Source organism: Rhinatrema bivittatum, chromosome 7 (assembly GCF_901001135.1).
Source record: "Rhinatrema bivittatum chromosome 7, aRhiBiv1.1, whole genome shotgun sequence".
NCBI lineage: Eukaryota > Metazoa > Chordata > Amphibia > Gymnophiona > Rhinatrematidae > Rhinatrema > Rhinatrema bivittatum.
Window position 1 is genome coordinate 295,968,279 of NC_042621.1, and position 27,107 is coordinate 295,995,385.

Below are 27,107 nucleotides of genomic sequence, written 5' to 3' on the forward strand. Positions count from 1 at the left end.
AGCCCAGAGATGCATTCTCCCTCTCGTGGGCAGCCGGTCTGCTTTATGCATTCCCTCCACTTCCTCTTCTCTCGAAGACTCTCGTGAAGCATGGATGTTGAAAGGTTAATCCTTCAACCACTTAACCTTTCAGATTCCGTTTCTCATGTCCTGATTGCTTCACAGAAGCCTTCCACAAGAAAGTCTTATTCCTATAAATGGAAAAGGTATACATCATTGTGTTCTTTGCAATCCCATGATCCCTTTTCCTGTCCACTCCCAAGGTTTTTGGACTATCTCTGGCACTTATCGGAATCAGGTCTAGACCTCTTCCATCAGAATGCATGTCAGTGCGGTAGACGCCTTCCATAAAGTTGTTGGGGATGTCCCTATATCGGTACAACCCCTCGTAACACGTTTTCTTAAACGCTTGCTCCATATCAAGCCACCTTTAAGTCCTCCGGCCCCTTCTTGGGACCTTAATCTGGTTCTCGGGCGGCTCATGAAACCACCATTCGAACCTCTTCACTCCTGTGACCTAAAATATCTTACATGGAAAGTGATTTTCCTTTTGGCTATCACTTCAGCTCGCAGGGTTAGTGAGTTACAGGCCCTAGTTACCTATCCGCCTTACACTAAACTCCTGCAGGACCGGGCGGTACTCTGCACTCACCCTAAATTTTTACCTAAGGTAGTTTCGGAGTTTCACATTAATCAATCCAAGATACTACCTATCTTCTTTCCCAGGCCCCACTCCAACCCAGGGGAACAGGCTCTGCATACCCTTGACTTTAAACGGGCTCTAGCGTTCTACCTAGACCGCTAGGTATCTAGGTAGCGTTCTACTTAGATAAGATCCTTCCTCTAACAGGTTAATGGCTTAAGTTACGCTATGCTCAAACATTCATTTTTGATTATAATTACAGAAGCTATAGTGCATTCTCTGGAAACTGTTATTGATGTAAAACATGAAGCTTTTGATTGTTTACTTTCTATATAAACTGTTATATGTAAAGCCTGTTGCTAACTTATTGTTTACTTACTGTAGAACCTGTTATATGTAAAGCCTGTTGCTAAGTTATTGTTTACTGTAAACCGAGGTAATGTATATCTATATGTACCGTGGTATATAAAAATCTCCAAATAAAATAAATAGACCGTACAGTTGCCTACAGGAAGAGCACTCAGTTATTCGTCTCTTTCCATCCTAACAAATTAGGGCAACCTGTGGGGAAGCAGACTCTCTCCTCCTGGTTGGCGGACTGCATATCTCTTTGCTACCAGCAAGCAGGCATTCCTTTTCAAGACCATGTTAAAGCACACTCTGTGAGGGCCATGGCGACTTCAGAAGCACACCTACGATCGGTGCTGCTTCCTGATATTTGCAGGGCTGCCACCTGGAGTTCTCTCCACACTTTCACAGCCCACTATTGTTTGGACAAAGCCTGAAGACAGGATTCAATCTTCGGCCAATCTGTCCTGCGTAACCTATTTCCAACGTGACGTACCAATACCCTTCCGCCTGCCCGGTAGGGTTCAGGATGCCCTCTACCAAATTCCACCCCAGTTGTTGTACCTGTTGCACGCCGTTGGGTACATTTGGTGCATGTTCGGACATCCTCAGCTCGGTACTCACCCATATGTGAGGACTGCCATCCTGCTTGTCCTGTGAGAAAGCAAATGTTGCTTACCTGTAACAGGTGTTCTCACAGGACAGCAGGATGTTAGTCCTCACGAAACCTGCCCGCCGCCCCGTGGTGTTGGGTTCGTAACGTTTTGTTTTATTTTTCGGCACTCCCTGTAGCTTTCAAATAAGACTGAAGGGGGACCCCTGCTGGCTGCAGGGTTAGTGCCATGCTGGGCATGCCCAGTAGGGGCTAGTCAAAGTTCTGGAAACTTTGACAGAAGTTTTCCATGATTGGGCTCCATCCTGATGATGTCACCCATATGTGAAGACAAACATCCTGCTGTCCTGTGAGAACACCTATTACAGGTAAGCAACATTTGCTTTCTGTGGTCATTTAGTGTAACGCAGTTTACTGATGCACTCATTTTTTGATTATATAGATATTAACATGAAGAGCAATATAGGCAAACATTATGCAAAATCTGCTGAATTGGAAAAATGTCTCCAATACTATGAAAGGGTGCCTCTAAACCGTCACCTACTGTAATCCTCTTGTATACTGCAATTTAGTATGCCTTTTTCCCCCCAACTACTTGAAACAGCAGTTTTTGTACCAACACCCCATCTCACCTTCCACTGACAATCTCCCACCCCAACCCTAAAGACCCATCCACCCTCAAGTGATGAAGCACTTCAAGGCTGAGAGGGACCCACCCCAACTATTATCCTCTTTCCCTGCAACTGGAGGATAAACACATCCTCCAACAATATCCCTCCCCTAATCCCAATCAAATTACCTAACCTATCCCCAGCTTTATAAAACTGACATATTCTTTTTACCTAAACCAAACCACCCCAATCAGTGCCTAGGAGAGGAGCAATTAACAGCGCTCTGAATTGCATCTTTGGAAGAGGGAAACTTAAAAGCACACAAGGAGTTGAAGGTATCATAAAGTAATCAAAGCACACAATAATGACATAGCTAAGATAACGTTTATTGTTGCCCAGACACCCAAATGATCAACCCAAATTGTTCAGGAAAAAGCCGAATGTAAAAAAAACCCAATTTGAAGTTGTAAAATAGAAAAGACCCCAAATCGAGACTAGCAAAAAATCATATTGCGATCCAGAGAGAGGGTTCCCCTCACTCCAAAAAATACAAAGCAAATTATCTGGTTGGTATCTGTTGGTAACTATGCAAAAATAATAAATAACGGAAAAATAAAGAGTAACTTATTCCTCCCCTTAAACGCGTTAGTTACCATAATTCAAGCCCTGAGCCTCACTGTTTATTTGGGCATAGCAAAAAGCAAAAACAACCAAATACATTTTAGGATCTGGGCTGCTGAAAAAAAAAAAGTTTGATTTAATCTCTGAAGCAAATGGGTACGAACCGGGTAAACAGAATCTCAAATAGGAGACCCTCCACAATTAGAAATACTTGCAAGGAGAACAAAATTCAAGAGCACTGTAAGATGGCCAAATTGTACCAGGCATCTCTTGAGTGGACTCCTGTCAAGTTCAGTTACTCAAGTCTCCCAACCGCCAATCCCTGCAAGGAGACTGAAATTAACAGGATGTGTATCTAGGCCATGACTAGGCTTCCGCTACATGATCCCTTCATTGCTCTTATGTCCACTTTTCCACTGCTTTAACAATGTCTACTGTGACAGATGTGCTATTATAGAAGATGCACAGCTTAGCCGGATACAATAAAATGTACTGAAGATTGAGGTTTTGCAAGTCCTTTTTAATTGTAGCAAAGCCCTGACTTTTCCTCTGGAGATTGGGGGAAAAAATCAAAATCTATTTCCCTGAAAATAAATTTCTTTGAGGTCTCATACAGCATTTAAAATTAAGCACTTATCTGTGAAATTATTTATATTTATTTATCATGTTTTATATACCGTCATTCAGTTTTGCCATCAGAATGGTTTACAGTAGTCGAGAAAAATGTTAGATAAAAATCATCACAATGTGTTGCCAACGTGTCTGTTTACAGTTATGGGATTTGTGTGTTAGTTAATAGAACATGTTCTACTAAACATAGGGTAGGATTACAAAATAAGGTAGTAGGGTGGGTATGTAACTGGGATGGGTTATAGGGTAGGTAAGTAAAACAGGATCACCAGGTTCAAGGTATACTTAATAGATAGTTTGATAATCACAACTCATGGTCTGCCTCCAGAGGCTGGTGCTGTTGCTAGCGCATGTTATTCTCAGTCAAATTTAATGAACCTCACACCATTCTCAAGCTTTATTATTTTGGGTAACCACTTTGAAAAAAGCTTACCACATCACTGCCTTCTCCTCATTCTGGGATGCCAAAAACACAGATATTACATCGGTGCGAGCGATCTTCCAGGTCGCCAATTCTGTCTATCAGATAGAGGTAATTCTTTTCCATTTTGTCCGTTTTCACACTGGTAAACGTGGCAACCATTTCCAGGTCTGTGAGTTTAATTTCCTAGTCATCAGTTCTTGCCGCGTGATCCTGCACATGCTTAACTAGGTTTGCCACTTTTTCAACAATGAAACTTAGCCAGTTGTCCAACTTATTAGGTATTCTCTTTGCAAAACTGGCCATGAAATCATCTTCCGTATTTCAACCTGCGCCTCATCCTCAGAGGCTGAGTCATCTGTTTGCCGCACATCTGCCACATGAGCCTTTTCGTAGTTTTATTTTTATTTTCACGATTGGGCCACATCAATGGTATAGAATGTTTTCCCATCTCTTTATTATGAGACATCACTCTATTAGGCCCAAGGAGACTGCAGAGTTAACGAAAATAGCGATGTTTAGGGGAGTTCAATTAGGCTTCTTCCACCTCATGCAGAGCATAACCGGAAGGGCTGTACTAATTTGTTTTGGTCATCATCTGGAGTCACATATAGGCTGCCCTGCCTTACTGGATTTCAGAGGAAGACCTCATGGTCCACAATGATATATGAAGACTGAGAACCAGAATTTAAAGGTACCTTTCCTAGCGTGTAGCCAGATGGACTCAGAACAAGTGGGTATAGTGTGCTCGTGCTGGCAGTTGGAGACGGATCTGACGTCAGCACGGGTACATATAACCCCACAGGAAGTGAAGCAACTCAGTAATTTCCGTCTCCAAAGCAGTTTGGAGCTCCTGCACGCTCGCTGAGCGTGTTTTCCAATCTACTTTCTACTTTGACTTACTAAATTACTACGAAGATACAGACAACGAGCCCCGCACTCCTGCGGTGATACCCTCGGGTCCCTCCCCCAGTTGAGTTTCCCGAGGTGATTTCCGCGATCCCTCGGAGGTTTAGGCCTCGGTCCGGTGGCCGAATCGCGGCAGGGATCTAGCCTCCGAGCGAGAAGGGCTCGGGCCTGGCTGAAAGGTCCCGGCTGAAAGGTCCTGGCTGAAAGGTCCCGGCGTGGACTTAGCCCCGAGCGAGACGAGTTTGGCGGCTTAGAGGCAGCGGGTGCATTTCCTCGAGCGCGGCGGTGAAGGTATTTCCCCTCTTCCCCCCGCAGTCGGAGACCGCCGGGTTACAGCCGGGAAGCGCCGAAGATCAGGTTAGGCGTACATCTCTTACTTTTGGTCTCCGAGGTACGAGGATCGGCGGTGTTGCCGGTGGACGACACGCCGTGGAGGTTGCCATTTTGTTAACCTTGTTAAGGTATTAAGCGCCCAGGATAGGCGCCAGTGGAGAAGCGCACAACGCAGCACATACATTACTAAGCGTATGTTTTTGTGCGCATATTGTATATTATTGAGCGCATATTGGATATTTGAGTGCATATTGGATATTATTCACCGCATAATGCTGAACGCATAGGCTTGAGCGCATATTGTATATTGAGCGCATATTGTATATTATTAAGCGCATATTATTGGTATAAGCCGGCGCCCTGTATTCGCAGCGATGGAACATTTGAACGCCCAGGCATTTCCAGGGGAGGCGCCTCCTGCTTCCGGTGTGAAAGCTCTTGGCCTATGCTCAGCGAGCCAGCTTAGAGCCACGCAGAGCGAGGAGCCAGACTCCCTTTGTGCCCAATGTGAGGAGGCCATGGGAGCCTCGGGCCAGGACCAGTCTCAACCAAGGTTTACCGACAGTTCCCCAGGGGCCACCCCGGATCTAGTGGGGCGCCCTGAACAGCCAGGAATTCCGGGGGACTTAGTACCCCGGCGGCTAGAGACCGCTTCCATTTCCTGGGTTGACTTATTTAAGGGCATCCACACCTTTGTACAGATGCAGTCAGCGTCCCATCCAGGCCCTGCTGCCGCTCCGGCTGACCCTACCCCTGGCCCTTCTCGCCCTTATTGCGGGCATCCGCCTCCGGGCAGTCCCGCTCATGCGGACCCTAATGTCTCGGAGGACGAGTCAGAACCCCCCGAGGAGGGGGAACTTCCCTCTGGGATAGAGCTATATCAAACTATGAAGCGGTTCTTTCCCAAGGAGGATCTCTCCGACCTGGTCTCTCAGTGCCTGACGGAGTTGGCTGTTCCAGGCCCCAGCACCATGGAGGCATCTACGCAGAACCCCCTACTGGACGGTCTTCGTCCCACAGCCCGCCATTTCCCCTTCCTGCAAGCGGCACAACAGCTGATCGATCTGGAGTGGAATGCGCCGGAGGCCTTATTCAAAGGGGGTCGGGCCCTGTCCGGCATGTACCCCCTGGACCCGGCAATCAAGGATATGCTGGCGTGCCCTCAGGTGGACGCCTTAGTTAGCGCTGTGGTCAAGCGCACTACCATTCCAGTGGAGGGGGGGCGGCCCTCAAGGACGCTCATGACCGCCTGGACGCCATCCTGAAACACACCTTTGAGGTAGCAGCTCTATCTTTGCGAATCGCAACATGCTGCACCATGGTAACGCGTTCCTGTTTGTCACAGGTCAGGAACAATGCCCCGGCAGCTGACATGGAGTCCGCTCTCTCGTTCTTTACGGATGCCGCCTCCGACCTAGTCCGTACTACAGCCAAGGGGGTCTCATCCTCAGTAGCAGCCAGGAGGCAGCTCTGGATACGAAATTGGTCAGCCGACGCCCCTTCTAAGACACGTCTCACTAGAATGCCTTCAAGGGGTCTCTTCTGTTTGGCAACGACCTAGATAAACTGGCCAGCACATGAGGTGCCTTTCCAGTACCTCGACTACCGGAAGACAGGTCCAAGAGGAACCAGCGCACCTTTCCAAGGCCCTCCAGAGGTAGAAGCTCCCAACGCTTCACTCCCTATAGGAGTCGCTACCAGGCGCCTCGTCCTCAGGCCAGGAACCAGTCCTTTCGGACCAAGCAGCGCAAGAGGGGAGCCGGCTCGGGTTCGGGTCCCGGCCGCACCCCCCAATGAGAATCAGCCGATCCATCCGAGGGTCGAAGCCATTGGGGGCAGGTTAACCCTCTTCTACCCCAGATGGGTCGAGATTATGTCGGACCAGTGGGTCCTCGCCATCATCCGAGAGGGGTATTATCTGGACTTCCATCACATCCCTCCGGACAGGTTCGTGGAATCTCCGTGAACAATCCACAAGAAAGCAGCATTGGAAGCCACCCTGGCAAGGCTCGTGTCCTTGAAAGCCATAATCCCAGTACCTGCAGGGGAAATGGATTCTGGGCACTATTCCATTTATTTCATGGTGCCCAAGAAAGAGGGCACTTTTCGGCCCGTATTGGACCTCGTCAGTCAACCGGTACTTAAGGGTCCCGAGGTTTCGCATGGAAACTCTGCGCTCAGTCAAGACCGCAATACAGCCAGGGGAATTCCTCACGGCCTTAGACTTGTCAGAAGCCTACCTGCATATCCCGATCCATCAGGATCATCAGCGCTACCTACGCTTCAAGGTTCTGGGACAACACTTCCAATTCCGGGCTTTGCCCTTCGGGTTAGCCACGGCGCCGCGGACCTTCACCAAGGTGATCGTAGCAGTAGCAGCGGCGCTCAGACGGGAAGGAATCCTTGTCCATCCCTACCTAGACGATTGGCTGATCAGAGCGAAATCACGAGAGGAGAGCCATCGGGCAACCAACAGAGTGATCGCCCTTCTGGAAAGCCTGGGATGGGTAGTCAACCTGAGCAAGAGTTGCCTACAGCCTTCCCAATCACCGGAATACCTGGGAGTTCGGTTCGACACCCAGGCAGACAGTCAGCCTCACTACCAAGAGGAGGTGAAAACTCCAGACGCGTCTACGGTCCTTGATGGGAGCCATTCGGCCCATAGCCTGGGACTATCTGCAGGTTCTCGGTCTCATGGCATCCACCCTGGAAGTGGTACCCTGGGCAAGGGCCCATATGAGACCACTACAACGCTCCCTCCTCTCTCGATGGAGCCCTCGCTTCCGGAATTACTCCGTGCATCTACCTCTACCAGCCAGACTGCGGACCCAGCTACGGTGGTGGTTGCAGTCCGACCACACGAGCAGGGGGTCGAAGATGTCCTCCCCCATGTGGACTCTGCTCACCACAGATGCCAGCCTGAGTGGCTGGGGAGCACACTGCGAAGAGCTTACCGCCCAAGGGCAGTGGAACAGAGAAGAGTCGGGGTGGAACATCAACCGTCTAGAGGCACGGGCAGTCCGATTCGCATGCCTGCGATTTGCCCACAGACTGAGGAACAGAGCAGTCAGAGTGATGTTCGACAACGCCACCACGGTGGCATACATCAATCAACAAGGCGGAACCAGAAGCCAACAGGTGTCCCTAGAGATAGCCCCGCTGATGGCTTGGGCAGAGGCGAATCTCCAGGACATCTCCGCCGTCCATATTGCCGGAAGAGACAACACCGCGGCCGACTTCCTCAGCAGGGAAAGCCTAAATCCGGGAGAGTGGCAGCTGTCCCGCACAGCCTTCCAGATGATCGTGGATCAGTGGGGGATTCCGGACATGGACCTGTTGGCGGACAGGTCCAATGCTCAAGTACCCCAGATACTTCAGCCGCAAGCGAGATCCGTTCTCACGGGATCGACGCCCTGGTTCAGCCATGGCCTCCAGGGACTCTGCTATACGCCTTTCCTCCGTGGCCCCTGCTGGGCGCCCTGCTTCACAAGATTCAGAGACACAGAGGCCTAGTTCTTCTAGTGGCACCAGACTGGCCTAGAAGACCTTGGTACGTGGACATGAGAAGACTACTGGCAGGGGAGCCCCTTCCCCTGCCTCCTCTCAGGGACCTGCTTCGTCAAGGTCTCATCCTCCACGAAGATCCGGCTCAATTCTCTCTTACGGTCTGGCCATTGAGAGGGCTAGACTGAAGAAAAGAGGTTACTCGGAGCTGGTGATAGATACACTCCTCCGAGCTCGCAAGTTTTCCACATCCCTCACCTACATAAGGATCTGGAGAGTATTTGAAGCCTGGTGCGACACTCATGGCACCAATCCACATGCGACCACAATCCCTATTGTTCTGGATTTCCTACAGGATGGGCTTCAGAAAGGTCTCTCCCTAAGCTCCATCAAGGTTCAGGTGGCTGCGCTGTCTTGCTACGGTCCCAGGAGGGATGGCAAGACCATTGCCACGCACCCAGATGTTTCCCGCTTCCTGAAAGGAGTCAAGCACATTCGTCCGCCACTGAAGTGGCCAGTGCCCCTGTGGAACCTCAACATAGTTTTGGATTTCCTCGCAGGATCCACCTTCAGACCCCTTCGGGGCCTGTCTCTCTGTTTGCTAACTTTGAAGATGGTGTTCTTGCTGGCAGTGTGTTCTGCACGCCGCATCTCAGAGCTACAAGCGCTGTCCTGCCGTGATCCCTTTCTTAGAATCACTCCTGAGGCTATCCATCTTCGCACGGTTCCCTCCTTTTTACCTAAAGTGGTCTCACAATTTGACCTCAACCAAACCATATCTTTGCCAACCACGGCGGGTTTGAAGAAATCAGAAGAAGGGCGTTTGCTATGCCATCTCGACATCGGCAGATTGCTACCCAGATACCTGGAACAGACAGAAGCAGTAAGAAAGACGGACCATCTGTTCGTCCTTCACAGCGGGAAGAAGCAAGGGGAAGCAGCCTCTCTGCCTACCATAGCCCGTTGGATCAAAGAAGTTATCAGAGCGGCCTACGTAGAGGCCGGAAAGTCACCACCTTTACAGGTCAAGGCTCATTCTACCAGAGCACAAGCAGCATCTTGGGCAGAATCGAGGATGCTGTCGCCCGCAGAAATATGTAAAGCGGCGACATGGTCCTCCCTCCATACCTTTTCCAGATTTTACCGTCTGGATGTCCAGGCCAGGGAGGACACAGCATTTGCGAGGGCAGTCCTACGCGGTCCTCAGGCAGCCTCCCGCCCAGTCCGGGAGTAAAGCTTTTGTACATCCCACTTGTTCTGAGTCCATCTGGCTACACGCTAGGAAATGCTGAGATTACTTACCTGATAATCTCCTTTTCCTTAGTGTAGACAGATGGACTCAGCATTCCGCCCGGCTGCTGGTGTACATGGGTTTCACCAATTCAAGGTAAGCCATGTCAGTTTCTTACATAAGAGCATCCACTCTACCAGGTGTCGACGCCTTCCGGTTGGAAACGCTGGCGGTCTCCAGCTACTATCAATCAGTCAGGGGAATCCTGTTTTCTTATTCATTGATCGGTCAGTACACATATATCCATAACAGCTTTTGCAAGGAAGATTACTGAGTTGCTTCACTTCCTGTGGGGGTATATGTACCCGTGCTGACATCAGATCCGTCTCCAGCTGCTAGCACGAGCACACTATACCCACTTGTTCTGAGTCCATCTGTCTACACTAAGGAAAAGGAGATTATCAGGTAAGTAATCTCAGCATTTTTTTGTTATTTCTATAAATATTAATACAGTTTTTTTATTTTTATACCACTCAATACAGAATCACGATTCTGGAAGCAAGTTGCCTCACACAAGACAGAGCAAGGTGAAGACTTTTTCAGAAAAATATTTCTCCCCAGGCTATGATTTGAACCTATTTAACTCATTAGCACCAGTGACTCGAACAACCACTTGCCATCAATGTGGTTTATGCGGTAAGTGCTGTGATCAGAGGATGGTAGGTTTTGTGAGAATAGTGTAATTTAAACTTTTATATGAAATGAACTTTGCAGGTGACAAGTTCATCAGCTTCCCGACCTTAACTGGGAGTTTTCCTTGGCTTTGAGAGGATGACTGTAAGTGACAGTGACGCATCATGGGAGATCCAATAAACATCTGAACCTAAAGTAGACAGAAGCCTAAGTCAGAGGTCCTATCGCAGTTAATGCTACAATCAAGGCCCCTTATTTCACATGATGTCTTGGGAACTGTTATATAAGTTGTTTTTTGCTGCAGAATATAGCAGTGGAGAAACTGACAAGCCCTTATGTTTCCGTCCTGAGCTGCATCTCTCCCTCTCTTCCAGCACATTTGCTGCTGCTACTGACAGGGACACCTTTACAGTTCCTACTACTGCAGACTGGGCCGCATCTCTCCCTGCTCCTGGCACTGCTCCATCGTCTAGGTCGCCTCTTTCCCTCCCTCCCTCCTTCCCACCACAGACCCAGACCTCCTTCTTTCCTCCCTTCTGTAGGCTAGGTCCCCTTTCTCCCTTCTGCTGCAAACAAGGCCACCTCTGTTCTGCCACAAACCTTGGCAGTTCCTAATCCTCCCTGATGCTGTGGAGCAGGTTGTGTGTATCCCTTGGCTGCTGCAGGCTGGGCTGCTTCTTCGATACCGATTCCTCCCACTGGTGTGGCCACTTCTTACTCTGCCTTCAGCTGAACTAAACTTCTGTCCTTCCCTCCCAGTGCTGCAGAGTGGCTTGCTGTCTACATTTTTGTAGCTCTGCTTGGCCACCCTGCCAGCACTGCATGACTCGCAGAAAATAAGGATCATGTGTGGCTTGGAGGGAGGCAGCAGAAACTGGAGAGAAGAGAAAGCTGAAGTGTACACTAGTGTGCCTCTGCTTCTGACACGTGCAGAAATTTCTAACACTTGCTTCAGGATATACTCTGGAGCTGCTGCAGGAAACAGGGAACTCTAGATTTTCTCAAAAGGTATTTTTGTAACAAAAGATGAGCTCTAGAGAATTTAGTATGGAGCTATGATGTACTGCTCTAAAATATTAGCAAGTCTTAATCTTTACTGTGGACAGAGCTTTTGTTAAATGGAGTTGCAGCTAACTGCCTTTCCTGTACTATTAATATGTACCACTTTCTAGAAGGGTCCTATAAACTAACCTTTTTAAAATGAAGACAAATCTTTGTAGCTAGTTTGTGTATTTTCTGAGTGTGACTTTTTTCCTGCCCTTTGTAGGGACACAGAGGTGTGCAAAGTGTAAGCAGGCTTATTATTGTTCTGCAAGTTGTCAGAAGGAGGACTGGCCGGTGCACAGTGTTGTATGTAAACCCATCAGTCAGAAGTAAGTGTTTTTCCTCTTATTTTGAATCTGTTGTGCGTTCTGTTTATTAACTCTGTAAACTGCTTTGATGCTTTATTGATTAGCAGTTAAATAAAATAAACTTCCCTGTATGTTCCCGGATCAGTCCAGACAGTGGGTTGAGCCTCCTGTCCAGCAGATGGAGACAGAGAAAAACTGAAAGGGTATCCTATATCAGGACAGAGCCCACCCTGAGTCCCTTCAGTATTTCTGTCTCCAGCAGATTGACAGTTGAATCTGCAGTTCCCTAGATTTGTCTCCTTTTCTTCTCCTACACCACCACGGTAGCCTACATCAATCGACAGGGGGGCACCAGAAGTCGTCCGGTGGCCTTAGAAGCCAGCAAGATGCTCGCCTGGGCAGAACGTCACCTGGATCATTTGGCAGCCTCCCACATAGCGGGGAAGGAGAATGTTCAAGCCAGCTTCCTCAGCCGGCAGCGTCTAGAACCCGGAGAGTGGGAGTTGTCTGGGGCAATGGAGCTGAATGTATGCAGGTGGGGGGTCCCTCACCTGGACCTGATGGCCACTGTGGATTCCCTGGTTCTTCCTTGGCCCCACGGCATTGTTCTTGACATGTTCCCACCTTGGCCTCTGGTGGGAAAGATTCTCAGAAGGATAGAATTTCACAGGGTCCTGTCATTCTTGTAGCACCGGAGTGGCCTTGGCGGCCATGGTTCGCGGATCTGGTGAACCTGGCGACGGACAGTCCTCTTCGCTCGGGCACCTTCCCAATCTGCTCCGCAGGGACCAGTATTTTTCGATCGGGCGAATCGCTTTTGTCTAGCGGTCTGGCTTTTGAGCGGTGTTTGAGAAGGGGAAGGGCTTACGTCCGGGTCTGGAGAGTGTTCAAGAAGGTCTGTGATGAGTCTGGAGTGCCGGCACGCAAGGCTCCAGTTTCCCAGGTCCTCTCTTTTCTACAGAATGGCCTTTCCAAGGTTTTGTCTTTCAATTCTTTGAGAGTGCAGGTTTCGGCCCTCAGGTCTCTCTTAGGCACTATTGATGGTTACGCAGTGGCAGCTCACCCGGATGTCGTTCACTTCCTCAAAGGTGCCAAGCATTTGAATCCACCTGTTCGGGCTACTTGTCCTTCCTGGAGTCTTAACTTGGTGCTTCGGGCCCTTTGTGAGGCACCCTTCGAACCTCTCCGGCGGGCTACGCTTAAGACAGTGTTTGTTTCTATTTGTTCCGCAAGGAGGGTGTCCGAGCTACAGGCGCTGTCTTGTAGGGAGCCCTTTCTTCGCTTTTCTGATTCAGGTGTTTCTCTCAAGATGGTCCCCTCTCTTGTACCAAAGGTCGTGTCATCCTTCCATGTCAATCAGTTGGTGGAACTCCCTTCCTTTTCCACGGAGGATATTGCTAGCACTTCTGGTGGTGACCTACTTCAATATTTAAAGGTCACAAATGATTTTCAAACCTCTGATCATCTCTTTGTCTTATGGAGTGGTCCAAATAAGGGAAACAAGGTTTCTAAAGCTACAATTGCTCGTTGGCTGAAAGAGGCGATTGCAGCAGCATATATACGTCAGGGGTCGGCCGGTCCTGGAGGGCTTGAAGGCCTATTCTTTGAGTTTGCAGGCTGCCTCTTGGGCAGAGAGTCAGTCAGTCTCTTCTCAAGAAATCTGCAGAGCAGTTACTTGGAAGTCTCTGCATACTCTTGCTCGTCATTATCACCTTGATGTCCAAGCGCCAGTGTTTGGCTCCTTCGGTAGGCAAGTGCTTCGAGCGGGACTGTCTCGGTCCCATCCTATTTAGGGAAGCTTTGGTACATCCCATTGTCTGGACTGATCCGGGTACGTACAGGGAAAGGACAATTATTTTCTTACCTGATAATTTTCATTCCTGAAGTACCACGGATCAGTCCAGACTCCCGCCCTTTCTACGTCTGCTCATATTTTTCTGCTCGAAGCTTTATTTTCACAGAATCTCGAATTGGCTACTTCCTACCTGAAATACAAGGCACCGGAGGTACTCTTTATATTGCTTCTCATGTAAGAGAAACTACTTACCAGTTGAACCGCTGGGTTCCAATTGATTGTTAAAGTTTATTACTTGCTTGATCTTATTCTGGTTTATCTTTAACTAGTTCTTCTCTGCTTTGATAATGTTTATACTGAAGGGACGCAGGGAGGGCTCTGTCCTGGTATAGGATACCTTTTTAGTTTTTCTCGGTCCCCATCTGCTGGACAGGTGGTTCAACCCACTGTCTGAACTGATCCATAGTACTACAGGAACGAAAATTATCAGGTAAGAAACTAATTTTCCTTTAGCTCAAGTGGTAATGAAAATTATTACAGAATTTTTTTCTGTACATATCTTTTACCCCCTTTTACTTTCATGAAACATTTTTTTGTATTTGTGAAATGCTCCCGCAGAATTCAGGATAGTGCTGTTGTAATTCCTCCAGGAGTCTGCTGCTATAACCTCTACTAGTAGAGCCTTGATGCCAGCTCAACTTGTGAAGCAGTTCGAGCCTCTTGTGAATTATCTTGTGAATTATATGTTCCGATAGTTACCTATGTTAAGAACTCTACACCAGTTGTACTATCTTTCTATGCTGCTTTCCCGTGTTTCTCTTCGCCCACCTGTTTTATTCCCTTGTTAATTGTATTTTCTATTCATTTTGTTATATTGTAAACCGATGTGATGTTCACACTAACACCGGTATAAAAAAGGTTTTAAATAAAATAAATCTTCAGCCAAACATTACTGTTTAACAGGCCGATACAGTAAAGTTCGCGGGAGAGCGGGCGAGTGCACAGGCCAGTGACCTGTGCGCGCGATTCAGTGTTTATTTTTTTTATTTATTTAAAAGTTTTTATATACCGTCATTAAGTTATTTACCATCATAACGGTTTACAATAGGGCACATATATCAAGGAGAATATAGATCATACTTTAAATAGGGGGTGCCATTATTATTCGGTAACAATACGACATTAAGTATAGTATGGTTTATGACATGGAATTTACATTGATGAAATTCTCATGGGGGATTGTAGGTTTTAAACTAAAATATTTAAATTAGGGCCTGTGGTAAAAAGAGGCGCTAGGGACAGTAGTGCGTCCCTAGCGCCTCTTTTTCGACAGGAGCAGCGGCTGTCAGCGGGTTTGACAGCCGACGCTCAATTTTTCCGGTATCTGTTCTCGAGCCCGCTGACATCCACGGGTTCAGAAACCAGACGCCGGCAAAATTGAGCGTCTGGGTTTCAAGCCATGGGCTGCTTTTACATTTTTTTTTTTTTTTTACTTTTTAACTTTTGGGATCTCAGACTTAATATCGCCATGATATTAAGGCGGAGGGTGCACAGAAAAGCAGTTTTTACTGCTTTTCTGTGCACTTCCCCGGTGCCGGCAGAAATTAACACCTACCTTTGGGTAGGCGCTAATTTCTTAAAGTAAAATGTGTGGCTTGGCTGCATATTTTACTTACTGTATCGCGCGGGAATGACTAATAGGGCCATCAACATGCATTTGCATCTTGCGGGCGCTATTAGTCTCGGGGGGGGGGGGGGGGGGGGGGGTTGGATGCGTGTGTTCGACACACTATTACCCCTTACTGAATAAGGGGTAAAGCTAGCGCGTCAAATGTGCGTCCAAATGCTAGTTAACAGTGCGCTCTGGTGTACTGTATCTGCCTGTAAGTAACTAGTCTTGGGCTATGGTTTTACAGTTGAAACATACCTAGGGCTTTTTTTTTTTTTCCAGGGGGTACATACTGGTACTGAATACTGGGACTTTCTTGAATTGCCCTGTAGTCCCCATGCATCTGGTGCTGCCTCTACTTCCCCTCCATGTCCTTTCTTCTGCGTGGAAAAGGGACTTGGGAAAGAGATACTGCTGCCTGGGTAGGGAAGTGGGGGGAGAGAAAAGGACTGATGCTTGGCCCTGGGGAAAGAGAGAGGGCATTCAGCTTTCCTGCTAGAAGGAGGGAGGTAAGACACTGGGGTGGGGAGGAAGGGAAATGGCAAAATAGTGTGAAGGGGTTTGAGTGTATTGTTAAGGCCACTGAAACCCCATCGTTCTTTTCTTGGTATAGGTGGGTTAGGTGTATGGGAGGGAAGTCTTCAGTTAGGGCCTCCATGTGGCAGATTTCTGAAATTTTCTTGTTGCAAGTCCACAAAACAATTGTGGTCAAGTACTTGGTGCACAAAGAGCGCTTCACACCTTGTCAGGGACAACAGCTTCTGCCAGCCTAGGATTTATGGCACAAAGGACAATTCTCTTTACGGCTTACTGTGTTCCATTGAAGTTGTCCTAATTGAAGGGAGAAAATATAGTATTTCAACTCTTAGAAGCCAGCTCTTCCTTTAAAAACTGTCCTTGGAACCTAGGAGTCACTGAGGCACGATGTCCATGGCTGCAACTTGTGTGCTCAAATGATCCCAAAGGGCTGCCGGGCCAGGCTGGACAAAATGGAAAAGGTATTTGACTCTGGCAAGTCCAAGCCCTCTACTCCGATGTCAGCACCATTGATGCCCAAGGACCGAGGGGAATGGTGCGCCCTCAGTCACCACCCCTCCCCTGAAGCTCTGAGAGCAGGGGGGTTCCGGGAATTGGCCAGTCTTGGTCTTCTCAGAGTCCTGGAACTCAAGATAGTCTTCCTCATCCTCTGTACTGGGGAAAGACCGGGCCGAGCACCGTGGAATATCTTTCAAGCACCAGTCCTTGTCTGCGCATGGGACTGGGCACATGAGGACCATGGCGCTTGTTGCCCTGCCTCTGAAGTGGCCTCGACATGGAGACCTCATCCTCCCTCAATGTCGGTGGTTCAGGGCTGAACGCCCCGATGAGTTGGACCACCCCTCTCCTCTCAGCCTGCCCTCTTGTCAGAGGCGGAGTTGGAATGTCGGGTGTGCCTGGCAGAGGATCGTGCTTTGCGGTGCCCCCACTACTGATACTAGTGTCTTCCTCTAATTCCGGTACCCTCGCCAACACCTTTGAGGTCGGCACCTGCACCGATGCCGACTGGAGTGACAAGGCTGGAACCGTTGCTGGATCGCCCTGATATCCTCCTCTGTGTCCTCCCAACGCAGTTGATGTCTTGAGCCCCGTGATCCCCGCCGGGCACTGAAACATATGGCGTTAGTTATTCTTTCAGGACAAGCAGGATGGTAGTCCTCGCATATGAGTGGTGTCACTGGATGGAGCCCTATCTACGATCACCAGTTACAGAATGGGGCCTAAATGTAGTGCTTACAAGGCTCAGGCATTCCCCGTTCAAGCCTTTGCATTCCTATAACATTAAATTTCCTCGTAGCATCTCTGCTAAAAGGGTCAGCGAGTTATAAGCCCTTGTTGCATACTCACCTGACACTAGGTTCCTTTGTGACTGACTGGTCCTCCGTACTCACCCTAAATTTCTTCTTAAGGTGGACTCAGTCTATAGTCTGCCCACTCTTTCCCAAGGCCTCACTCTCACAAGTGCGAGAAGGGGTTGCACATCTTGGACTGTAAGCGTGCACTTGCAATCTACCTAGACTGCACTGCCCTCCATATGAAATCCACCCAACTCTTTGCTTCTTTGACAAAGACAAGCTACGAGTTCTAGTGGGCAAACAAACTCTCTCCAACTAGCTAGCAGACTGTATCCAGTTCTGCTATAAGAAAAGCAAGCCTTCCTCTCCAGGGGTGAGTGCAGGCACATTTTGTAAGGGCCATGGCAATATCTTACCACACTATCGTTCAGTACCAATTGCCGACATCTGCTAGGCTGCGACATGGAGCAAAATGATTACCGGCATGGTTAAAAGAGGAGGTGAAAGAAGCTATTTTAGTAAAAAGATGTTCATTCAAAAATTGGAAGAAGTGTCCAACAGAAGAAAATAGGATAATGCATAAGCGTTGGCAAGTTAAATGTAAGACATTGATAAGACAGGCTAAGAGAGAATTTGAAAAGAAGTTGGCCGTAGAGACAAAAACTCACAGTAAAATTGTTTTAAAATATATCCAAAGCAGAAAGCCTGTGAGGGAGTCAGTTGGACCTTTAGATGATCGAGGGTTTAAAGGGGCACTTAGAGAAGATAAGGCCATCGCAGAAAGATTAAATGATTTCTTTGCTTCGGTGTTTACTGAAGAGGATGTTGGGGAGGTACCCATACTGGAGAAGGTTTTCATGGGTAATGATTCAGATGGGCTGAACCAAATCATGGTGAACCTAGAAGATGTGGTAGGCCTGATTGACAAACTGAAGAGTTGTAGTAAATCTCCTGGACCGGATGGTATACACCCCCAGAGTTCTGAAGGAACTGAAAAATGAAATTTCAGACCTATTAGTAAAAACTTAACATAGAAATGACAGCAGAAGAACACCAAACGGCCCATCCAGTCTGCCCAGCAAGTTTCACACTCTTTTTTTTCATACTTATCTGTTTCTCTTGGCTCTTAGTAACCTATAGAAACATAGAAACATAGAAATGACGGCAGAAGAAGACCAAACGGCCCATCCAGTCTGCCCAGCAAGCTTCACATTTTTCTCTCATACTTATCTGTTTCTCTTAGCTCTTTGGTTCTATTTCTCTTCCACCCCCACCATTAATGTAGAGAGCAGTGATGGAGCTGCAACCAAGTGAAATATCAAGCTTGATTAGTTAGGGGTAGTAGGGGTAGTAACCGCCGCAATAAGCAAGCTACACCCATGTTTATTTGTTTTACCCAGACTGTGTTATTCAGCCCTTATTGGTTGTTTTTCTTCTCCCCTGCCGTTGAAGCAGGGAGCTATGCTGGATATGCGTGTAGTATCAGTTTTTCTTCTCCCCTGCTGTTGAAGCAGAGAGCTATGCTGGATATGCGTGAAGTATCAGTTTTTCTTCTCCCCTGCGGTTGAAGCAGGATATGCATTGAAAGTGAAGTATCAGGCTTATTTGGTTTGGGGTAGTAACCGCCGTAACAAGCCAGCTACTCCCCGCTTTGTGAGTGCGAATCCTTTTTTCTTCTCCCCTGCCGTTGAAGCAGAGAGCTATGCTGGATATGCGTGAAGTATCAGTTTTTCTTCTCCCCTGCCGTTGAAGCAGAGAGCTATGCGTGAAGTATCAGTTTTTCTTCTCCCCTGCCGTTGAAGCAGAGAGCTATGCTGGATATGCATTGAAAGTGAAGTATCAGGCTTATTTGGTTTGGGGTAGTAACCGCCTTAACAAGCCAGCTACTCCCCACTTTGTGAGTGCGAATCCTTTTTTCCACATTTCCTCTTGCTGTTGTAGCTTAGAGTGATGTTGGAGTCACAGTAACCATGTGTATGTTTATTGAATAAGGGTATTATCTCCAGGCAGTAGCCGTCATTCTGGCGAGCCACCCACTCTTTATTGACGGCCTCTTGATTTTATGGATCCACAGTGTTTATCCCACGCCCCTTTGAAGTCCTTCACAGTTCTGGTCTTCACCACTTCCTTCGGAAGGGCATTCCAGGCATCCACCACCCTCTCCGTGAAGAAATACTTCCTGACATTGGTTCTGAATCTTCCTCCCTGGAGCTTCAAATCGTGACCCCTGGTTCTGCTGATTTTTTTCCTATGGAAAAGGTTTGTCGTTGTCATTGGATCATTAAAACCTTTCAAGTATCTGAAAGTCTGTATCATATCACCTCTGCTCCTCCTTTCCTCCAGGGTGTACATATTTAGATTCTTCAATCTCTCCTCATAAGTCATTTGATGAAGACCTTCCACCTTTTTGGTCACCCTTCTCTGGACCGCCTCCATCTTGTCTCTGTCTCTTCGGAGATACGGTCTCCAGAACTGAACACAATACTCCAGGTGAGGTCTCACCAAGGACCTGTACAAGGGGATAATCACTTCCCTTTTCTTACTCGATATTCCTCTCTCTATGCAGCCCAGCATTCTTCTGGCTTTAGCTATCGCCTTGTCACATTGTTTCGCCGACTTCAGATCATTAGACACCATCACCCCAAGGTCTCTCTCCTGCTCCGTGCACATCAGCCTTTCTCCCCCCATCGAATACAGTTCATTCGGATTTCCACTCCCCATATGCATGACTTTGCACTTCTTGGCATTGAATGTCAGCTGCCATGTCTTCGACCACTCTTCCATCTTCCTTAAATCCCGTCTCATTCTCTCCACTCCTTCCGGCGTGTCCACTCTGTTGCAGAGTGGTAATAGAACCTTTTGGTAATAGAACCTTTTGGTTCTATTACCAAAAGGTAATACCTTTTTTGGTTCTATTACCAAAAGGTAATTACCTTTTGGTAATAGAACCTTTTGGTTCTATTACCCTTCCACCCCCACCATTAATGTAGAGAGCAGTGTTGGAGCTGCATCTAAATGAAATATCTAGCTTAATTAGTTAGGGGTAGTAACCTCCGCAATAAGCAAGCTACACCCATGCTTGTTTACCCTGACTATGTAATTCAATCCTTGTTGGTTGTCTGTATATAGATCCACTTTTCTTCATTCCCCCTGCCGTTGAAGCAGAGAGTTATGCTGGATATGCCTTGAAAGTGAAGTGTCAGTCTTTCTCTCCTGCCATTGAAGCAGAGAGCTATGCTGGAAATGCTTGAAGACTTTCTCCCCTGCCGTTGAAGCAGAGAGCTATGCTGGAAATGCTTGAAGTGTCAGACTTTCTCCCCTGCCGTTGAAGCAGAGAGCTATGCTGGAAATGCTTGAAGACTTCCTCCCCTGCCGTTGAAGCAGAGAGCTATGCTGGATATGCTTGAAGACTTCCTCCCCTGCTGTTGAAGCAGAGAGCTATGCTGCATATGCATGGGCAGGGACACTGCACTATGTAGACCACACAGTGTGTGAGCACACTGATGTGGTTACTGTATTTAAACACCCAAAAACTGAACGCATGTTTCGTTTACGATCTAAATCTGATTGTACAACTAAAGGTGTGGTCTACATAGTGCAGTGTCCCTGCCCATTCTTATATGTAGGTAAGACTATTAGAATGATAAAAACAAGGATGTCTGAACACTGTTCTAATATACGACATCTTAGAATGGATGAACCCCTTGTAACCCATTGGTCCCAATTTAACCATTCCATTTCAGACCTCTTTTTCACTGTGCTTGAGGTGGTCCCCCGCCCATCCCGGGGGGGAGATTTTTCTGAGGTACTGGGGAGGAGAGAGCAAAGATGGATCTACATGTTAGATACAGTCAGCCCGGGAGGCCTCAATAAGGAGATCGAGTGGCATTTATTTAGTTGATGTGTGCTCTGTGATGATTGGCTGAAGGATCTCATGAGGGATCTCTGTTTCGCGCCATTTTCTGCTTTAAATGTTTGTCAGACTGAGGGCGCTCGCGCTTCATGACAGCTAAGAATGGTATGTACTATTCCTTTGAATGTTTTGAAATTAGTAGCATATGTTTAGATTCCACCATTTGTTTATCCTTGGTTTACAGATTGTTTGAATATTTGTGGTCCCTCCCGATGCAGCCGCTGCGAAACACGGGACCATGTCGGGGGACTCTATACAAATGAATGTTGTGTGATTTGTGGAGTTGCCAGTTTCACCTTTTTGAATCATCTATTCGAATAAAAAACTGTGTTAAGTATCTGTGGAATTGAAGATTTGTTCCTGCACCATTGTTGTTGGTTACTTGCTGATGTGCAAGGTTTTGCTTCGGTACTATTGTAATTGAAATCTCCCATTATTATTGCACTGCCAAATTGGTTTGCTTCCCTGATTTCTCTTAGCATTTCATCATCTGTCTGACCATTTTGTCCAGGTGGACGGTAGTATACTCCTATCACTATACTCTTACCCAACACACATGGGATTTCTACCCATATAGATTCTACTGAGCATTTAGTCTTTTGTATGATCTTTATCCTGTTGGACTCTATACCCTCCCGGACATAAAGTGCCACACCCCCACCAAGTTGATCCTCCCTATCATTGCGATATAATTTGTACCCTGAAATAGCACTGTCCCATTGGTTATCCTCCTTCCACCAAGTCTCTGTGATGCCAATTATGTCAATCTCATCATTTGCTGCTATACACTCTAACTCTCCCATCTTACTACTTAGACTTCTGGCATTGGCATAAAGACATTTCAAGAATAAACTTTTCCTGTAAAATAATGCCTCATACAAAAAGGAAAGCTAGGGTAAGGGAGGTAATATCATCCCCCTTACCCGAATCGCTTCAGCCCAGAATAGTCTCTTTGCCCAAGCTGTGAATTCTAAATTGGTGGAGGGAGCCGCTGTGGAGGATGGTGCAGAGCGAACGCCAAATTTGCTGGCTGACGACACCTCGCTGAGTCCCGGCGCACCAAACACCCCGCCCCTGCCCTCGACCAGAGAGGAAGTAGAATGGAAATCAAATGTGAGGAGCCGAGAGAAGCAGCTGAATACTGCAGAAATCGGTGGAATGAGGAGAAAAAAATCTGCCGGTGAGAGATTTACCAGGCTGGAGGATGGATTTTCCTCAAGAGACTCTGTTGGAGCTGTGGAAGAGGATGAAGGAAAACTGCAGGTCGAGATCGGGGACTTATCAGATATTTATTTATTTATTTAACAGTTTTTTATACCGACCTTCATAGTAATAACCATATCGGATCGGTTTACATTTAACAAGGGAATAACTGGAGTAACAATTCAAGTAAACGAGAGCTAAACAATAGGTAGGAATAAGTCAAAGTTACAATCAACAGGGAAAGAGAACTTGGAAGCTTGCGACAAGCTGGAAGGAAGATAAGGCAGGAAAAATATAAAGTGTTACCGTCGAGTGTACGGTTAAAAGCTTAATAGGTGCTTTAACCTGGAAGAGTCAGAGTCCATTTGTGAGTGTAAATGCCAGGTCGGGTAAGAGTGAAGGTCAAACTAGTGATTGTCTGGTGGATCGGTGAAGGCTTGGTGAAAGAGCCAGGTTTTAAGTCTTTTTCTAAAAGTTAAAAGGCAGGGCTCCAGTCTGAGATTTGATGGTATGCTATTCCAGATAGATGGGCCAGCTATCGAAAAAGCTCTGTCTTTGGTTGTAGAGAGGCGTGAGGCTTTAGTGGGGGGAAATTTCAGAGTGCCTTTGAGAATGTCCCCAGTTGGTCTGTTAGAGGAGTGGAGTTTGGGATTTCCAGGTCAAGTTGAAGATGATGATGGATGGTTTTATGAATTAAGGTGATTGATTTGTATAGAATTCTGAAATTAACTGGTAACCAATGTAGGTTCCTGAGGATGGATGAGATGTGTTCGCCTCGGCTGGTACTGGTCAGCAATCTCGCTGCCGCATTTTGAATCATCTGCAGTGGTTTGGTAGTGGATTTGGGGAGGCCTAGGAAAAGGGCACTGCAGTAGTCTATTTTGGCGAATAGTAGCGCTTGGAGGACTGTCCTGAAGTCATGGAAGAATAAGAGTGGTTTAAGTAGTTTTAGAACCTGTAGTCTGTAGAAACAGTCTTTGGAAGTTGTGTTGACCATTTTCTTTAGGTTTAGTCGATTGTCTAGTATTACCCCAAGGTCTCTAACCTGCTTACAGGTAATGTGAGAAGAGTGTGGTGATGGTGGGGAGATATTGTTTTCATTTGAGGAGATATGGAGCAGCTCTGTCTTGGAGGCGTTGAGAACCAGGTTTAAGCTGTTGAGTAGATTAGTGATGGATAGAAGGCAGTTATTCCAGTGAGTGAGCGCTTTTGAGATTGATTCTGTTATAGGGATTAGAATCTGCACGTCGTCTGCGTACAGATAATGGATTAGGTTGAGATCTGTTAACAGTTGGCAGAGGGGGAGGAGGTATATGTTAAAGAGGGTTGGGGATAAGGAGGAACCTTGTGGTACACCAAGAGTTGATTTTGTTAGGGGTGACTCTTTATTGTTGATTTTGACTTTAAAAGTCCTATTGTTGAGGAAGGACTTGAACCAGTTGTGGACAGATCCAGAGATGCCGATATCTGCTAGGCGATCCAGCAGGATGGTATGGTTGACAGTGTCGAATGCCGCCGAGATGTCTAACAGGACTAATAAAAAGGAATGTCCTTTGTCTAACCCCATAATAATATGGTCTGTAAGTGAAATGAGGAGGGTTTCCGTGTTGCGTGATTTACGGAAACCATATTGCGAAGGGTATAGGATCTTGTGGTCTTCTAGATATTCAGAAAGATATGCGGGAAGGACCTTCCAAACAACTTACTGAATCATTTCCCCAAATTGTGAAGCCAAAGGTAATAAACCTTGACTCACTGTGGGGGGGGGGGGCTTGAAAGATCTAGAGGCTGTAATTATAATTTCCTAGCGTGTAGCAGATGGACTCAAAACAAGTGGGTATAGTGTGCTCGTGCTAGCAGTTGGAGATGGATCTGACGTCAGCACGGGTACATATACCCCCGCAGGAAGTGCAGCAATTCAGTAATTTCCGTCTCCAAAGCAGTTTGGAGCTACCTCACGCTCGCTGAGCGTTTTTCCAAATTCTAACGACTAAATTCTTAGAAGAAACCTACCTGAAGACGAGCCCCGCGCTCCTGTGGTGATACCATTCGGTCCCTCCCCCAGTTGAGTTTCCCGAGGTGATTTCCGTGGTCCCTCGGAGGTAAGAGCCTCGGTCCGGTGGCCGGTTCGTGGCAGGGACCTAGCCCCCGAGTGAGAAAGGCTCGGGCGTGGCATAGAGGCAGCCTCGGTCCCGGCATGGACTTGGCCCCCGAGCGAGACGAGTTCGGGCGCAGCCTAGAGGCAGCGGGTGCATCTCCTCGAGCGCGGCGGTGACGGTACTTACCCTCTCCCCCCGCAGCTGGAGACCGCCCGGGTCGCAGCCGGGAAGCGCCGAAGACAAGGTAAGGCGTACATCTTTACTTGTTGGTCTCCGAGTAAGCGAGCAGTAGCAGAGTCTGCCTACGTGGCAACCCGCCAAGGGGGTCGCCATTTTCCTGCCTGCTCGCCGTTGCTAAACGCCCGCTGATAGGCGCCCGCTCATAGGCGCACGTTCATACACATTCATAGGCGCCAGGTGATAGGCACACGTTCATACGCGCACGTTGATACGCGCACGTGGATAAGCGCATATTGGTAGGCGCAGACTCTAGCTGAGTTAACAGACGAGATGGAGCGTAAGAGAGCCCATGCGTTAGCGGAGCCGGCGCCTCCAGTATCATGCATAAGCCTCTGCTCTGCATGCCACCTCAGAGCCACACAGAGCGAGGAAGCAGACTCCCTATGTGCCCAATGTGAAGAGGCCCTGGGAGTTCCAGGCCAGGACCGATCGCAGCCCAGCGTACTTGCCAGTTCCTCAGGGAACATCCCGGACCTAGCAGGCAGTGGTGAGCTGCCAGGGAACCCGAGAGACCTGGTACCCCTAGGACCAGATCCTGCTTCGCTCTCCTGGGTGGAATTATTCAAGGGGATTCATGCTTTTGTCACAATGCAGTCTGCTCCCCGAACGGGTCCATACGTACCGGATGACCCGGCCCCTGGTCCCTCAAGCCTAGGCACGGTCACTCACCACCCGGAAGCCCCACTTATGGGGATTCAGATTGTTCTGAGGACGATGACGAGCCCCCCGAGGAGGGAGAACTGCCCTCAGGGATTGAACCATATCGGACCATTAGGCGCTTCTTTCTGAAAGAGGATCTCCCAGGCCTGGTCTCTCAAATCCTGTCGGAACTGGATATCCCGGGCCATGACACCCCAGGGGAACCTAGAATGAATCCCCTGTTAGAGGGCCTGCGCCAAACGGCCCGCCATTTTCCCCTCCTACAAAGCCGCACAGCAGCTAATCGATCTGGAATGGAATACGCTGGAGGCCTCATTCAAAGGAGGTCGGGCCTTGGCTGGCATGTACCCCTTAGACCTGGCAACCAAGGAGTTGCTGGCGTGCCCTCAGGTAGACGCCATAGTTAGCACAATTGTGAAGCCATCACCATTCCGGTGGAGGTGGGGGCGGCCCTCAAGGATGCACATGACCGGCGGATGGATGCCATTCTGAAACAAGCCTTTGAGGTGGCAGCCATGTCCCTACGAATTGCGACCTGCTGCACCGTGGTGACGCGTTCCTGTTTATCACTGGCTAGGAACAACACCCCGGGAGAAGAGATGGAGTCAGCTCTCTCGTTCCTCACTGACGCAGCCTCCGACCTAGTCCGTACAGCAGCCAAAGGGAGTGTCATCCTCAGTGGCAGCCAGGAGACAGCTCTGGCTACGTAATTGGTCGGCCGACTTTTCCTCCAAGACACGTCTCACGAGAATACCCTTTAAGGGATCTCTCCAGTTCGGCAGCGACCTCGAGAAACTGGCCAATAAATGGGGCGCCTCTCCATTACCCCGTCTACCGGAAGACAGGTCACGGAGGAGCCAGCGCCCTTTTCCTAGACCATCTAGAGGTAGAAACTCTCAGCGCTTCAACCCTTACAGGGCTCGCTACCAAGCACCTCGTTCTCAGGCCAGGAACCAGTCCATTCGGACTAAGCACAACAAGAGGAGAACTGGCTCGGGCTCTGGTCCCGGCCGCACCCCACAATGACAATCAGCCGACCCATCCGGGGGTAGCAGCCATAGGGGGCAGGCTAACCCTCTTGTACCGCAGGTGGGTCGAGATTACCTCGGACCAGTGGGTCCTCGCCATCATCCGAGAAGGGTATTACCTGAACTTTCTTCGGCTCCTGCCGGACAAGTTTGTGGAATCTCCGTGTTCTCTCCTCAAGAGGGCGGCGCTAGAAGTTACCTTGCGGAGGCTCCTGTCCCTAAAAGCCATAATCCCAGTGCATGCATGGGAGGAAAATTCTGGATATTATTCCATTTATTTCATAGTACCCAAGAAGGAGGGCACTTTCAGGCCCGTCCTGGACCTCAAGTCAGTCAGCCGACACCTACGGATCCCCAGCTTTCGAAAGGAAACCCTGCGGTCTGTCAAGAATGCAGTACAGCCAGGGGAGTTTCTCACATCCCTAGATCTGTCGGAAGCCTACTTGCATATCCCAATCCATCGGGATCACCAGCGCTATTTACACTTCAAAGTCCTGAATCAACACTTCCAGTTCCTGGCTTTACCCTTCGGGTTAGCCACCGCGCCGCAAACCTTTACCAAGGTCATAGTAGTAGTGGCGGCGTCACTCAGGAAGGAAGGAATCCTCGTCCATCCCTACCTGGATGATTGGCTGATCAGGGCAAAGTCCCCGGAAGAGAGCCACCAGGCATCCAACAGAGTTATATCTCTTCTGGAAAGCCTAGGATGGGTAGTAAACTTGAACAAGAGTTCAATACAGCTTTCTCAGTCGCTGGAAT

At 48.2% G+C, this 27,107-nt stretch overlaps 1 protein-coding gene across 1 annotated transcript in view; it reads left to right on the forward strand.

Moving 5' to 3' along the window:
- TDRD1 (tudor domain containing 1) overlaps nt 1-27,107 on the forward strand; it is a gene marked incomplete at its 5' end in the record, with an annotated part of 488,249 nt that overhangs the window by 54,656 nt on the left and 406,486 nt on the right. Inside the window, 2 exons of the mRNA XM_029610456.1 lie at nt 10,407-10,560; nt 11,825-11,930. Of these exons, the coding sequence (XP_029466316.1) occupies nt 10,407-10,560; nt 11,825-11,930 (260 nt within the window). The remainder of the gene's footprint in view (nt 1-10,406; nt 10,561-11,824; nt 11,931-27,107) is intronic.